The sequence below is a fragment of the Manis javanica genome, chromosome 8 (assembly GCF_040802235.1).
Source record: "Manis javanica isolate MJ-LG chromosome 8, MJ_LKY, whole genome shotgun sequence".
Classification (NCBI taxonomy): Eukaryota; Metazoa; Chordata; class Mammalia; order Pholidota; family Manidae; genus Manis; species Manis javanica.
In genome coordinates, this window is record NC_133163.1 from 116,856,945 (window position 1) to 116,871,846 (window position 14,902).

General features: G+C 55.7%; 1 protein-coding gene across 1 annotated transcript in view; it reads right to left on the bottom strand.

The window, feature by feature from the left end:
* Positions 1-14,902, bottom strand: part of ITGA11 (integrin subunit alpha 11) — a 107,146-nt gene continuing 92,244 nt past the window's right edge. Inside the window, exons 21-30 of the mRNA XM_017666963.3 lie at positions 14,149-14,247; positions 12,436-12,512; positions 10,678-10,767; positions 9,734-9,824; positions 9,013-9,126; positions 8,721-8,807; positions 7,242-7,352; positions 7,036-7,131; positions 3,601-3,714; positions 1-2,970 (exon numbers count right to left, since the gene is read on the bottom strand). Coding sequence (XP_017522452.3) covers positions 2,899-2,970; positions 3,601-3,714; positions 7,036-7,131; positions 7,242-7,352; positions 8,721-8,807; positions 9,013-9,126; positions 9,734-9,824; positions 10,678-10,767; positions 12,436-12,512; positions 14,149-14,247 — 951 coding nt within the window. The 3' untranslated portion in view covers positions 1-2,898. The remainder of the gene's footprint in view (positions 2,971-3,600; positions 3,715-7,035; positions 7,132-7,241; positions 7,353-8,720; positions 8,808-9,012; positions 9,127-9,733; positions 9,825-10,677; positions 10,768-12,435; positions 12,513-14,148; positions 14,248-14,902) is intronic.

Genomic DNA, 14,902 nt, shown 5'->3' on the forward strand with positions numbered 1-14,902 from the left:
TCTATGAACCACAGTATGAGTTTTAATGTTGATTTGGTGTTGCATTTTGGGCTCCTTACCACTAAGTGCCACAATGGCTTCAGAGACAGCTGTTCCTCTCTCAGACAATAAATAGTAAATGTGCCCAACTCTTTGAGGGCGTCTTGGGCTCTGAGGACCCTGGAGAACTGGGTGAAACCAGAGGCAAATATGACCCTGGAGACTTGCTAGAACAAGAAAGTCTTCCAAACTCCAGGCTGGAGTCAAGTTAACTTGAGCAACATTATGATGATGGCACAGTTCTCGTTACTGTTAACCTCTTATTTGTTTGTTTTCTAACCAATTATTCACCCACATGTTGACCTCTACTCTCAGCACATTAGAGTCACCAGGGGTGGGTCCTTGCATAGGTATCTTTTAAAGCCCCCAGGTGATTATAAGGTGCAGCTAGGCCTGAGAAACAGCTCTAGCAGGAGGCTTTGCTCCCTATAACACACTGCTTCTCTGCTTGCCCTACTGGGCATTCTTAAGGCCAGTCTTGAAAATTTGTACCTCAGAGCAAATAAATTCAAAAAGGGAGAATTGATAAGAAAAAGATGAGATGAGAGAGACACAATGAGAGGGCCGAAGGCCTTGAAAATACAAGCCTCCTATTTTTTCTACCTTTTGACCATTTAGTTATTCTTGGTGTAGGGCTGGGGGAGGCCATGGAGGGACTGTGGTGTCTTGGGGATAAAGGCTGCCTTTGAGGGTCCAGAGGGGCAATGCAGCAATCATGGGGCTGTATCTGACCTGCAGATATATTTTGTTTGGTCTGCAGTATGGTTGCACATGGCAATTAAAAAAAAATGTGAATGCCATTCTCTGCAAGCCAGATTTCACATAAAAGCGTTTTTTAAAGCATTGATGGTTTGACAGGTGACTTGGTGCTAAATCAAACACTGCACTTTGAGTGTGGGTTCATCAATTCTCTTTCAGCCAAGTTACTCCATTCATGAACGTAATGACTAAACGAAACATGGTTTAAAACTTTTCTGATTTTGGTTTCAGCATTTGAGAAAAAGATGTTCCCATCCAGAGTTACTGTATATTAAATCCTTCTGCTCCTTCACTGAGGCCTTCCAAGGCTGGGCTAGAATGATAGTCTGGCTTGAGAGAGAGCAATCCTGGGATTAGTCTGGATTTTGCTGTGGAATGTAGGGTTATCTCTTAATTTCTTTGGTTCTGAGTGTCCTCATCTCTGGGGAACAAGATCAAATAATTACTAAGATTCTACTTCCGGCTTCTTGGGATAGAATGGGGACAACTTCGTTTAAGAGCAGCCTGTGTGTAAAGGTGAGGAAACTTGAAGTCGGGGTGTAGAAGGTCAGCACTGAAATTCTAGCCTGGAGAAGTCAGGGAGGCCTGAGAGAGAAGAGCTGGAAGTAAGAGGGAGAAGCCACAGTGACACAAGGGTTCCAACCATGCAAACTGGCCAAAGATAGAACGGGTGGTCTTGGAAGGAAGGGAGTGCTCCGTTACTGGAGATGTGCACCCCAGTCCGGGCGGCTACTTGGAGGGCCTATTGGAGGGAGCAAAGGGCAGGCAAGTCCCTTCCCAATATTCAGATAATGGGAGGGAACCAGGGAGCCCCTCTTCCATCTCCTGTCCTTCAAAGAAAACAGTGTGGCTGGCTAGGTGACTCTCTGCCCACAGAATGGGTTATCAGCACTTTGGTTGTTTTTAAGCACCGTATTTTTTTTTTTAATTTCTTAAAAATATTTACGACAGTAAAGGTCGTATTGGACGGGGACAAATGCCATTGACATATCCCCCTTTCACTGCTACCTCAAAACAAGGTTAAGGCATAAATTACTCCAATGGGCACCAGGCATCCCTCTTGTCCTCGGGGCTCTACCCCTGGACTTGTCCCATGGGCCAGCTGGTCAGCTCTTCGCCACCGAGGTTGCACAGGCCCAGGGGTCCCTGCACCAGCTTTATTCACTTCATGTCAGAGAGGACCCCTTGGCGCTGCAGAGCCTGCCATGCACTAGTGGGCGGATGGGAGGCTGTGTGCGTAGGCTCACGCGTGTGCAGGGAGGCTGTGGTGCAGGGAGGGAGAATCCCCACCCCTGCCTTGCTGCCCACCCTGCATCCAGGCCGGCGGGTCATGGCAGGCTGCTGGGAAGGCCACCTGGGAATGCTGAGCCCCGGGGTTTGCATCATCCCCATGATCTCGCAAGGTACCCGGGAACAAAAGTGGCGTGGAGGGGTGGCAGCGGGGGCTGCGGAGGGGCCTGTGCCGGTGGAGGTCAGCGTGAGCTGCCTCCCCAGCTGGTGGTGGCGCCCCGTATTAGTATCCTGGGTCCCACTGTCCATCTGTCAGATCTCCACGCCCCAGAGCCTTTCCTCACACCTAGGCAGCAGCTCACCACCTAACCCTGAGGTCGGGTTCACTCAGGTGGGCGTGACTCAGGGCCTTCGGCAGCAGGGGTGGGAGGACAGGACGGAATTCTGCGGGCCCACTGGGTCCTGTTGAAACTAGAGGCCTGGGGTGTGCAGAGTGGGTTTGCATTTGCAGTCTTCCTCTCTGGGGTTCTTCTGAGGGTAGGGATTCCTAGCACCTTAGTGGCTGGGGCAGCAAACCTCCCCACAGAACCTGGGGAAGGCTTTGGGCTGTGCCTTGGAGGGGCTGCCCCTTTAAATCCCTAGGGTTCTGTGTTGGAGGTGTCTTCGCCTCCCAGTAGAGCAGTCCCTCCTAAAACTGGTCTGAGTTCCCTTCAGAGGGAGCAGGCTCTGTCCATCTCTCAGGAGATGAGATCAAGTGCAAAGCGAGCTGGCGGTCCTCTCCACGCCAGCTCGGTGGGCCGTGGGCTGGGGCCTGCACCCTGCCTGGCCCTGCCTCCTGGCCCCCATCAGCTCGCAGCCTCCTCTGGAGCTTCACTCCAGCGCTTTGGGGGTGGAATCCAGGCTGGGCTCCCTCCTGCGCTGGGCACTTTTAAAGAAGCCAAGCTGTGGGGAGGCAAGGGGAGAAGTCTTAGGGGTGGGCAGGGTGGACAAGGCCCGGCTTCCCTCCCTGCTCTCCCCAAACCAACCCTCCTAAAGCTTCCCTCTGAAGCCTTCCCTGAATACCCCGACTAATCTGCGGACCCTCAGAACTCCCTTGGTGGGCCACACAATGGACCACTTAGGTTACGGGGCTGGAATGGAATTGATGGAGCCTGTGTCAGGGGGCCAGAAGTGTGCTGTGTGACCCTGCCCCAGCCAGTACCACTCTCTGGGCCTCCCTCACCTCAGGTTGAGACCAGGGATTCTAACCTGAGGCTCAGAGACAAAGAGGGCTTTGGTGGGGGTGTTGTTAACATCCTGACCTTGCTGGAGAAATTTCATGGTTGTCTGTACTTGTTCTTTTTCTGATAATTAGCCATAGGCCGAGTGCCCTCTGGTGGTCCTAGTCAATAGGCCTGCTGTGGTGAGGGTGCTCAGGTAGCAGGTCAGTTTCGGAGAGGAGGCTGGGTGGGTGCCAGCTCCCCTGGGGAGGAGAATGTGGGGACTGGCCCCAGAGCCCAGAGGCTGGAACCCCCAGCCTGGGCCAACCAGCCAGGCTGCTGCTCCCCAGCCCCATCCTTTAGGGGCCCTCACCTTCCACAGTGCCAGGACCAGCAGGGCCAGCAGCAGGAGGCCCCCCAGTGTGCTGCCCAGGATGATCCAGATGGGGATCTGTGAGTCTTCCTGCTTGGAGATCTCAAATGTGATCTGCACGGGGAGGGAGGGGGCCAGGTCAGCAGCACTACTGTCCTGGGGCCCGGGGGGCAGCCCGAGGAAGGACACAGCTGGCACCTGGTGGGAGAGCTGCATCCCTTCCCCAGGGAGATGTTGGAGGGACGGGCGGTGCCCAGCCTCAGAGCTCCCGGCCCCTGCACAGGGGACACCTGAGTTAAGCCCCCCAGGCGACCCTGCCTCCTCTTGTGAGCCACTTTCTGTCTTTGGCTTCAGGCCGCCCCATGCTCCCTGCACGAGGCCCACACTCCCTGCACGCTCCTCCTGCCGGGGCAGACTGTTCTTTCTTGTTTCCTCTGATGTGACCTCATTGTCTCCCAGACTTCGAACTGCTGGTGTTCTCTCTTTGCACCTCTTTATCCACAGTCACTCCCTGGTAACTCAGGACTTACCCCACAGGCTTGGTGGGCATGGTGCCCAGGGCCTACAGTACTTTTTAGGAGCCCATGAAAATGTTCTAACTTCTTTTAAAATTAGGAGAAAAAAATGAATACAGTCTTGCCTGGACTATATTTGTCTTTATACAGACATGGTCCTAAAATAATAATTGAACATTTTTTTGGAGGAAAGGTCCCCAGAGGTAAAAGCGCGCAGGCTGTGGAAGTTCCGATGCATCCCTGGACAGACTCAGTCGTAGGGCTCTCACCGTCCCCACGCCGACTGCCCCCCTGTGCCTGCCTTCTCCCTGGGCTTCCCACTGAATTGCAGACTCATATCCAACTGCCCAATTGGCCTGCCTGGCATATTTAGGAGGCTCCAAGACAAATCTTGATCCCACTCCTCCCTCTCAAACCTGTTCCTTCGAAGTCTTCCCCATCAGGGCAAATGGCGGCAGTGTCCTTCCCTGCCGCACTCAGGCCAAGACACCTTGTCTTTGTCACTGGGTTCTTGATTTCACACCCATGGGCACTCCAGCGGAGTCTGTCTCTCTGCCTTAGAAAGGCCAGAATGTGGCCACCCCTCCCACCCCCAGGGCGATCTCCTTGGACTGAGCACCCTCATTTCCATCTGGATTGCTGACTGACTGCCTCGCCCCACAGTCAGTTCTTGGCTTGGCAGCCGGAGAAGGCAGATTCACACGCCGTCCTGTTCAGAGCCCCTGTGTCTTCCCATGTCGCTCAGAGACAAAAATAGAGTCCTTGCCCCGGCCTGCAAGGTCCCTCGCCCGCTGGCCCTGCTTACCTCGCTGCTCTCATCTCCCGCTCTTCCCTGGCTCTCTGTGCCCCAGCTTGCCAGCATCTGGCCTCCAACATGCCAAGCACATGCCTGGTCATAGGGCCCTTGCATCACTGTTCAATCTGCCAGCAGGGCTTTCCCCCCAGATAGCCATGTAACACCCCAGTGTTCCTCTTAATCTCTGTCTGATGTCGCTTTATTGGAGAGACTTTTCTCAATCTCCCTGCATAACTTAGCACCCCTGAGTCTCCACCCATTATGTGCCGTGTTTTTCTGGGCAGATCTTATCACCACTTGACATTGTATATCTTTCTGTTTATTGCTTTTCTTCCCATCTAGAATGTCAGCTCCAGGACATCCTACCAGGGGCTTTATCTGTTTTGTTCATGGCTCTGTCCTCAGTGCCTGGAGCAGTGCCTGGGGACAGTAGGAGCTCAGCCAGTGAGTTGACTGACTGAACAAATGAACCGCTGGGGCAGCATGGTAGAGTCCTGGCTCTGCCACTGGCCCACTGCTCGCTTGAGGCAAGGCACTGCTACCCTTCTGCTTTATCTCACATAGCCTCAGTTTCCAAATCTGAAAAACAGGGGTTGGGTGTAAACCTCAGAGTGCTGCCAGGAGCGGGGAAGATGACACTGAAGTGTCTGTTACAGGACCAGGCATGTAGTTAGGCCCACCATGGGGCAGGTCCCACACGTACTCTCTTCCCATCCACGAGGGCTGCGACTTGCTCTCCTTCCCACCCTTGGCACCCAGCACAGAGCCAAGCCAACAAGGGCTTATGTTTTGGGTTGCTGGGGTTCCAAAAGTGAGGTATCTAGGGAGTATAAGAGGGATTTTTCTGGTGGTAGTGGGGGAGTAAAAGACCCATGTAGAAAGAGGGGTAGTTTGTGCATGTGTGTGGGTGCCTGTGCCGTGCATGCCTCTTCTCTCTTGGTTGCCTGGAGAGTTGCAACGTACTTCGCAAGAGTCAGTTCAAGTGGACTGTCTCCAGAAAGCTTTCCCTAGACATTCCTTCCTCTGACTACCCTCCAACCCCAGCAGCTGTGCTCACCCCAGATCACACCCATGCTTTGTTTTCCTCATCCCCTCGTCTGCCCAGTTCATCTCTGGGTGGCCTGAGTGACAGGAGGAAAACACACTGAATGAATGAGCAAATAAAACTGCTTCTTAGGAGGGTTCCGGAGGGCTGTTCTGGGCTCCTGCACCTGCTGTCCCTCTGTCTGTTTTCCCACCACCCTGTTCGTGGTTGATATTTGTGGGTTTTATTAAGGTCGGGCTCCCTGACCAGGCCTGTTTGCTCTCCAGTGTCTCCTGGGGTGGGGCTGGCGTTAACTGGGCGTGTAGTACAGGAAAGCTCGTTGGGAGCCCAGGCTGAGGTTTGGGGACATGACCAGCGGAGGGCAGCAGTGGTCCATGCCAGAGGTGCCTGTCTCTTTCCAGGGGACTGGACTTTTCTTGGAGACCCAACTTCTCATTTTCCCAGGAGAGCACCGCATGGAGCCTCACCCCTTTCCTGGACCACGATTCAAGCCAATCTGATCTGCTAAAGTCTGGTTTTACCCAATTCAAAAAGAGTCTCAGTACACGGACATCTCCTATCCCTTGATCTTTACAAATTCAGTTCACACCAGACTTCTAAAGCACATGCCATGTGCATTCCATTAGATTTGTGGTGTGAATGGATGGGGAGGAGAGGGGTGGGGTGGGGACTCTAGGCTGCCAGCCTGCCTAAGATGCAGCCCCACTGCTGGCAGAGCCAATCAGTGAGCCACCCCAAGTCCTGTGGGCTGGTGCTCCAGGTTGTTTCCTTTAGTGCAGAATACTCAGGCTCCCCTCCTTCCTCTGCCTCCGTGGGGCTGCTTTGCTGCAGAGCCTGGGGCCCCCAGCCCTGGGCAAATGCCTGCTTCTGGCCGCCTCCCCACTTCTGCCCCGAATGCCTATTTGTCTTGCTTTGTCCTCTCCTCTGATGCTGAACTAAGTGCAGGCAGACCTGTCCATCTCTCTCCTGCAGGATCACATGGGCAGAAGGTGTAGGGAGACTCTAGGGGAGGGGAAGGGGCAGCCCCTTCCCAGGCTGGCTGGCCCAAGGCCGGGTCTGCGGGGTTCCCAGGGGCTCACCTGGCGGCTGGGATCCTCTTCGTGGAAGATGAAAGGACTATGGAACTGCCTCTGCAAGGCTGCATTGATAGTGACTTTCATCAGCTTGTACTTGAGCTGTACAATGAGAGGCCTTGTCAGAGGCCGGCCCCTCCCCAGGCGGGAGACTCCCCACACTCACCCCTTTCCCTTTCCTCCTTCCAGCCTAGCCCAGGTGCTCTACTTACTGCTTTTAGGGACCTCAGCCACAGGTTCCCCAGCAGGTGGAAACTGATTTCCTGGTTGGGGGCCAGCCTCACGTTGCAGTTAATGGAGACTACATCAGAGTTGCTGTGGTTCTAAAAGAGAAGGAGGGTCTCGGGGGTGAGCACCCGGGCTCTGGGGAGCAGGGGGAGGCAGCTAGCCTAGCCGTGACCTGAGAGGTAAGCAGGGGCTTGGGCCTCCAGAGAGATGGCTCAGCTGCACTTCTTTAGCAAGTGGGATGAGCAGGGAACAGGAGAGAGGTGGGGAGTGGGGGACACATGGCTTGGGGCAGCCAGGGGGTGGCTGGAGGACAAGGTAAGGACAAGGTATATCTGATGCTCCTTTTGAAGTTGTGCATAGTTGGGTATATTCCAGGAACAGAACTTTGGTTAACATTAGGGAACCTATAAATGTTATCACCATACAGACAGATTAAAGGGGAAAGTGGTATGATTACTGCAACAGATGCAGAGAAAGCATTTTAGGAAATCCAGCTTCTGTTTATGATAAAAACTCCAAGGGAACTTCCTGTATCTAAATAAAGGGTGTTTATAAAACACCTATGGCAAGTGTCATATTTAATAATGAAAAATTAAAAATTATTCCTTTAAAGTCAGGATCAAGACAAGACTGTCATCATTTCTATTTACCATTAACCTGGTCTTAACCAGAGAAATAAAATGAGAAAAACAATTTTTAAGGATTGAATGCGAAAGCTAATACTATTATTGTTTGCAGGTGATACCATCTTAATAGAAAACCCAAACAGATCGTGGAATAATTACAAGTTACTAGGGAAAAGGTATTTGTGTCACTCTTCGGAGCCAGGCGTTGAGTGGAGTGCTCCTACCTCAGTAAAGCACTCAGAAGGTGCTTTGTGTGAGGCACTTGTTTGGGGAAATAAAACTGAAACAGCTAAGATTTTTGTCTGGGTACGGGGAGTGAAAGCACGCTTGGCACCTGTCATCTGGGGACTGAGCAGCCGTGGGCACATGAGCCCGGCAAGTAGCAGGTGTCCCAGGGAGGCGTTGGGAGGTGAAGCTGAGCCGCCCTTCTTTCCGGGGCAGGGGGGCCCCAGCGGACAGGCATGTGGTTCCGCCTCTGTAGGCCGCTCCTCCGGCTCCTTCCCCCTCCCCATCCCTCTCCTGGCTCTGCCCGGCCCAGGTGCACACCCACTGTCCCTGTTCCTTTACTGGGGGCCATCTGCTCCCACTGTCACTCTGCTGACACCTCCCGCAGGCTTGTTCCCTGGCCTCACTCTTGTGTCTCCTGCCAGATGCTTTGCTTGCTAAGGGCAACAAGTATCTTTTCCTCATGCTGTTACCTCTTGGTTTGAGGGTGGGCACCTATAGGTGCATGATAACTTCTTACTGACAAATACTGTCTGAGGAGAGGAAAGGCCCCTGGAACTAGGGCAGTGCTTGTCCTCCCAGTGCCCATGGCCGTGCTACGGGGACCCTCACCAGATGTGGGGCTCGGCGCAAGTCCTCCTCCACTGGGGCATGCCGGTACTCGGTGCTGTTCCCCCAGATGTTACAGGACGTGTTCACCTGCGTAAGGGACAAACACAGCCGGCCGCGCAAGAGCACGGGTGCCCTCAGCTCCTAGGGACTCCTTCCTCCTCTCCCCAGGGAAAGCCTGGTGGCCCCGGCCCTGGGCAAAGGAGCCAAGGTCTGAGGATCGGGTACATACCCAGGGGAATGTGGGTCTCTTTCTGGCCCCCTTCCCTAGGCCAGCTCTTGAGGGCGCGGGTACCTGCTCGGTGAGGAAGTCCCTCAGCATCAGCAGGCGGTTGCCACCCCTGGTGGCGATGGGAATGGTGATCTTCACTGTCACCCCGTGGATGGGGAACAAGCCCAAGTTTTGGATCTGTGGCCGGAGAGGGGAGGTGTCAGTACACCCAGCAGCAGTTGGGGGTGTGGAGGACAAGGTCCAAAGGGACAATCTCCCAGCCAGGCCTGGGAACTTCAGGGCCCCTGGCATGTTCCTTGTAGGAGCTCTAAGGCTCTGCCGAATCATGGCTGGGGTGCTGCGCAGTGACATTTTGTAAAAGCTCTGAAGGAAGGTGGGCTCCTGGGAGCAGAGGACCAGTCAGTGGGGGCAGGAGCAGGAGGGCAAGGTCACTTCCATCTTCAACCTCCTGTGGCTGTGGGGATTTTGTGGCCTGGTGCTGGAGCACCCTGGACTTCTTTATGGGAGAGAATAAACCCCAGTGCATTTAGACCAAAAAAACACAAATTATAGGCAGCCACACTTTATCTTCACTGATACATCTTCCCAGTCCAGCCCTTATTTTCTGCATGAGGACTGAAAGGCCCAGAGATGGGAAGGGACTTGCCTGAAGTCACACAATGAGTGGGTGATGGGGGTGAAGCTGAACCCCAGGCACTAGTAATGATTCCAGATTCCTCCCCTCCCAAGTGCGGGAGCCACAGCCGTGTCCGTCCCTCTCTGCCTGGCTCCCCTCCAGCCTTACCTTGAAAACACAGTTGAAGGGAGGCCCAATGCTGTCTTGCCTCTCCAGTGAGCTACTGGGCTTGACCTCATAGTGGCTCGGGCTGCTGCTCCTGCAGGGACAGAGGACAGGGCCACCGTGAGCTCAGTCAGTGTTGGCCAAATGGATGAATGAATGAAAGAGGGTGTGGGCATGTGCCTGTCTCCCACTAGACCATAGAAATAGGTTTCCTCTTGTGTCCATTGGGAGTGCTGTGTTGGGAAGGATTCTGAGGCTCAGCAGGCATGGATGCTGAGATCAGTCAGCAGCATCTGCCTCCGGTGCGGGGTGGGCACGAATAAGAGGCAGTTCTTTGGCACTCCAGCCCTAGCTTCTGCCCAGGGGCATGGCCTCTTTGGAGCATGAATCTGTCCCCTATGCACCATTCCAGTCTCCACTGGTGGCCGTGGAGGGCCTGAACTTTCTGTGTGTTGGCTGTTACATCCTGACTTTTCCAATTGCCTGGGAGCTCTTAGAGGACAGATGGGGGGGCCAGTGGCATACCAAGGGGAGTGGACGCTGGCAACAGCCTGCCAAGTGTGGAGTCTCACTGGCACTGTTTAGAACTGCTGGTGCAAGGTGGTAATGAAAAGCAGATGGACTTTCAGTAGGTTTTTATTACTATTCTAAAATTCTCTCCAGACCAGGTCCCCACTTATTGCCTGGACCTGGGGTGGATGCCTCCGGATGTCTGGCTCTCCCCGTCCGGCCTGCTGGGAGCTCCGTATTTGATACCACTTCCCCACCACAGACGAGGGGGCTGCACCCTGACCCCGCAGGGACACACTTGGCTCCATCTCACGTGCCCTCAGCCCGGGACCCGGCCACCGGGACCTCCAGCTCTGATGGGGCCCGAGAAGGCGCCCATCCTGCTGGTGCATCACCCCTCCCATGCCTCCCCCCTGGGGCCCAGGGCCACAGCCCACCTGGTGAAGAGGATGTCAGCCTCATATTTGAGGTGGAAGCGCAGGAGGGCCGTGTTATCTCCCTTGGTGCTCTCGTCCTCGTCACTGTCACTGCGAGGAGAGCCAGGCAGTGGTCAGGAGGGGCCGGCCTGCCCTCTGCCCTGCTCAGCGGGCTCGTCCGGATGGCCCTCTGCAGCAGGAGGGCCCTGGGTCAGACTGACAGGGCACATCCTGGCTCTTCTGGGGCAGCCGCAAGGGGACCTGAGGTGTGTGCTGGGAGGGGGCAGGCCAAGAGGGGCAGGGGGACTGCTGGGGAGTGACCTGAGCTTCCCTGGGGCCTGTCGGGCGCCAGGCGCCTGGGCTGGCTTCGGAGGGGAGGGTGGGGCTGGCTCAGCCACCGACTGCCTGTGTGTCCTCCGTGCTGGCCTCCTCATCCACAGACGGCAGGCCTGTGCTGTGGGCCCGAAGGCAGAAGGCGCCCATGGGAGAAGGGCTACAGCTCCACCCCGGGGAAAGGAGAGTCAGTGAGGGCTTCGCAGTAGCAGAGTTTATTTGCCCCTGAGCGCCCCCCCTGAGCTGACTGTGAGGCGGCTCCCACAGGTTGGCTCAGTGGAGGGAGGTTTGTCAAATACGTTTCCATTTGTATCTGAGACTCTGCCCTACCACGGGCAAATCATTTTAGACATACAAATATATGATGTCTGCTTGTTACACACACTGAGTTTTATTTTCTTTGGAAGACTTACCCAAGATAGGTGATAAGTTAGAAAAGGGATACCGGACAGGCACAGATGCCCCAGCGACCCCCTCAGGACACGCCTAATTCACCCCCTGGGGTCAGAGGCAGGATGATGCAAGTGCATTCATTTTCCCGTGAGAAGAGGACTGATTGTGTCTTCTGGGAGCAGGGAAGAGCATGGGGAGGCCTTAAGATGTCAGTGCATCTTACAAACTTTGTCCCATGTCAAGTTCAAATGAGAAAGTCAGCAAAATGCACAATTTGTTTATAGCCGGGATGATCCCCAGTGCTTCCCGAACCACTGACACGTGTGTGCGCACGTGTGTTGGAATGCTGGTGTTCCAGGGGCCTGCGGGATTTATGTCTCAGTGCGGAGAAGTTCTCAGGAGGCCTCACAAGGCTCCAGAATAGCCAGAGGCCCTCCCAACCCCCAGTGCGTTTACTGCCGACTAGGGGTGACTCACGGTGTCAACCTACAGGAAGGTATCTCAGGAGGGCTGGGAGACAGAAAGACAGACGGACCTGCACAGAATAAGGGAGGGCTTTTAGAAATGGAAAAATGTCTGAAGGGAGACAGGATAACATGACAGAAAGAGCAGGGATAAGGAGTAGGACAACCAGTGCTCAGGTCTCAGATGTATTACTGTTTACATGCTGTGTGTTGGGAAATGCACTCAACCTCTCTGAGCCTTTTTTTTCTTTCCTGTAACTTGGGAGGAAGGGGAAATAGCCCCTGCTTTGCCTATTTTAAGGGTCTGCTGTGAGGAATGACTGAGGTATTTTAGGTACAGTGTTCTGTAAAGTGCTATATAAAGGTAAGGGTGGTATTACATATATTCCAGCTGCCCAAGAATGAAGGACTATGGCTGTGCAGCAGGCAGCAGTTTGGCCCACACTTGGGGACTGTCCCCAGGGTCTCCCAGATAGGGACAGTGTGGCACAGGGCTCGGTGGGGGAGTCAGTGTGGAGAGGTGCGGTCCCCAGCGGCAGAGGAGGACCCGGATGAGTGAGCTGGGAGGGAGGAACCGTGAGGTCCTGACCTGCCCGCTGTAAGCTGGATCTCCAGGTAGTGCGAGAAGACGGATTTGCTGAACTCGAAATCTAGACGAAAAGCCACCTGCAAGGAAGAAGTCACTGGAGCTGGGGTGGCTGGGAATGGTGCATCCGGCCATTGTGTGGACCTGACCTGGCTCACCCCTCCCAGCCGCTGCCCGCTCGTGTGGGCTCTGCTGGCTGGCAACGGGTGGGGGAGGGAAGCTCAGGTGCTGGAGCCACGTGAGCCGAGCTTGGGCGCTGCTGAGGTGACAACAACTCTGATGGGGCTTCCTGGCTGTGGGGCCAGCCCTTCTCTCCCTTCTCCTTTTTTGTTTTTAACTACAGGTAGAAGACAGCAAGTCCAACTTCAGACGCTTGCTGCAGGAATTTCTGGGTGAGGGGCTTGATGGTGGGAAGGGGGCATGGCCATCACCGCATTCCACAGGCTGCAGGAGTCAGCGGCCAGTGGGAAGCCCGCCTCCTCCAGTGCTTGCTCTGCTTGTGGTGGGGACTGTGGCCAGGGGAAGGCTGAGGATTGCCTTGGGCCACCTGGCAGGTGGATATGGCCCCTGCTGCGGTGTCCAGCAGCCCCTGGCCACTCTGATGGCCCAGATCTGGAGGTGGCCCAGATCTGATAGCCCACCCTGGCAGGTGGATATGGCACCTGCTGCGGTGTCCAGCAGCCCCTAGCTGCTCTGATGGCCCAGATCTGGCGCTTCCCCTAGCCTTTGCCCAGGAGCAGGACCTGGGTGCCTTGACTATGGCCCTATGACAGCTGACCCTCTTGGCTGCCCCCGGCGCCCCACACCCCCCACTCCCAGCCACTGGGGGCATTTGCACAGACCCCTTATGCATTTCCAGGGCTGGCCCTTAGGGGGTTTCCCAAGGAGATCTGGGCCCTATTTTCCCAGGCAGCGGCTGCAGGTGGGGTGGGGAAGCTTGTGCCCTGTGCTGCTCCCCTAGGTCTTCACTCTAGAGCTCCTGGGTTTGTTAGCATAGGAAAAAATTACCAACACTTCACTGTGTCCCCTGGGGGAGGTTCCCACAAGGAGCCCGAATCCCCTTTCCCATGTCCTCCCCCACCCCAGCCTTGCAGACCCTGCTCCCAGGAGCAGACTGCTCCTCTCTAGCTGCTGCCTGCCTCAGGCTCCCCTCTGTCTGATTCCTGCTTTACAAGCAGCTTGACTGCGGTTAGGTTTCTCTTGCTTGAGAAACCTCAGGGGCTGCCCACCGCCCAGGGGTGATGGGCAAATGCCCCACAATATGGAGTTTACCACCCTTTCCTGACCAACTGGTTTCTCCCTTCACATACCCTACACTCCCTCACATGCACTTTTAAGCACATGGCAGGTGTTCAAGAGATGTGAAGTTCTTTTCCCCACCTCTCCCTAGCAGAGCACCACGACAGTGGCTGGTTGGAAGCACTTGCCATAAAGGACAGTGGGATAATTGGCCGAGCAGTGGTGGGAGGGTGGTGAGGGGAGAGGACAGGTTTCCCCAGACGTGAAGGGGCCTGGGTGCTCATGGGGCAGGGGCTGCCAGCCCTTGCGGGGGGCTGCCAGCCCTGGGGACAGTCAGGTCATCTGAATGCCATATTCTGAAAGAAAAACCTAACATACTTTAAAGCCACCCTCTGTCCTCTCATCCCTCCCCTGTTGTCCTCTGGGTTCACTCCCAGTACCCACCCTGGCCCCACCCATGCTGCCCTTAGCTTCAACCTTGGCCTTGGCCCGGAAGAAGGGGTAGCTGACGTTGCAGACTTTCCTGTGGAGTTTCCTCTCCTCGTTCACGCACTCGATGCTGCCGTCTGAGTCGTCCTGGGGGCAGGTGGGAGCAGGTGGGCCCTGGTTAGCAGGGCCGAGACCCAGGTCTGGAGGACCCCCTCCTCCCCCAGAAAGCTGAAGTTGCAGCACAGGCCCTTGAGAGCTGGGACCCGGGGGCCCTAGAGGCTCGAGTGTGGCTTGGTTCAGGTGTTGGAAGCATGGCGGGGCCCGCTGCAGGGCTGCATGGGGTGCTGAGGGTAGGCAGTGCCTGCTCTGTCGCTCCCTCTGCAGCAACCCCTGGATGCAGGCCTTGTCATGTGCCTTACAGGTGGCAAGGAGCCAGTCAGAGCCCTAGAGTGCAGCACAGAGCTGGGATGGAAGGTTCCCGTCTCTGGCTGCTCTGCCGCCCTCTGGCTTCGCAGCCCTTTGGCGGACTGTGCATCTTCCCCTCAGAGGGATCGGAAGGGGTCTCTTTGAGTCATGAAGCGAGGTTTCCGGGCCTCGCCTGCTTTGTGACCCAGGATAACAGGGAGCAGCCTGTGCGCCGACCTCCTGGCGGGGACTGGTGGGGGACTCTGCTGAGGCTCTCTTTCGCCTCCCTCCAGGGCAGGGCCGGCGGCCGTCCCTCCACCCGGAGCTCCTCTGGAGCCTCCAGCGGACTTGCAGGCGGGGCTTCCTTCTCTTTTCTTTCTCTGGGGCTCCGCCCCCT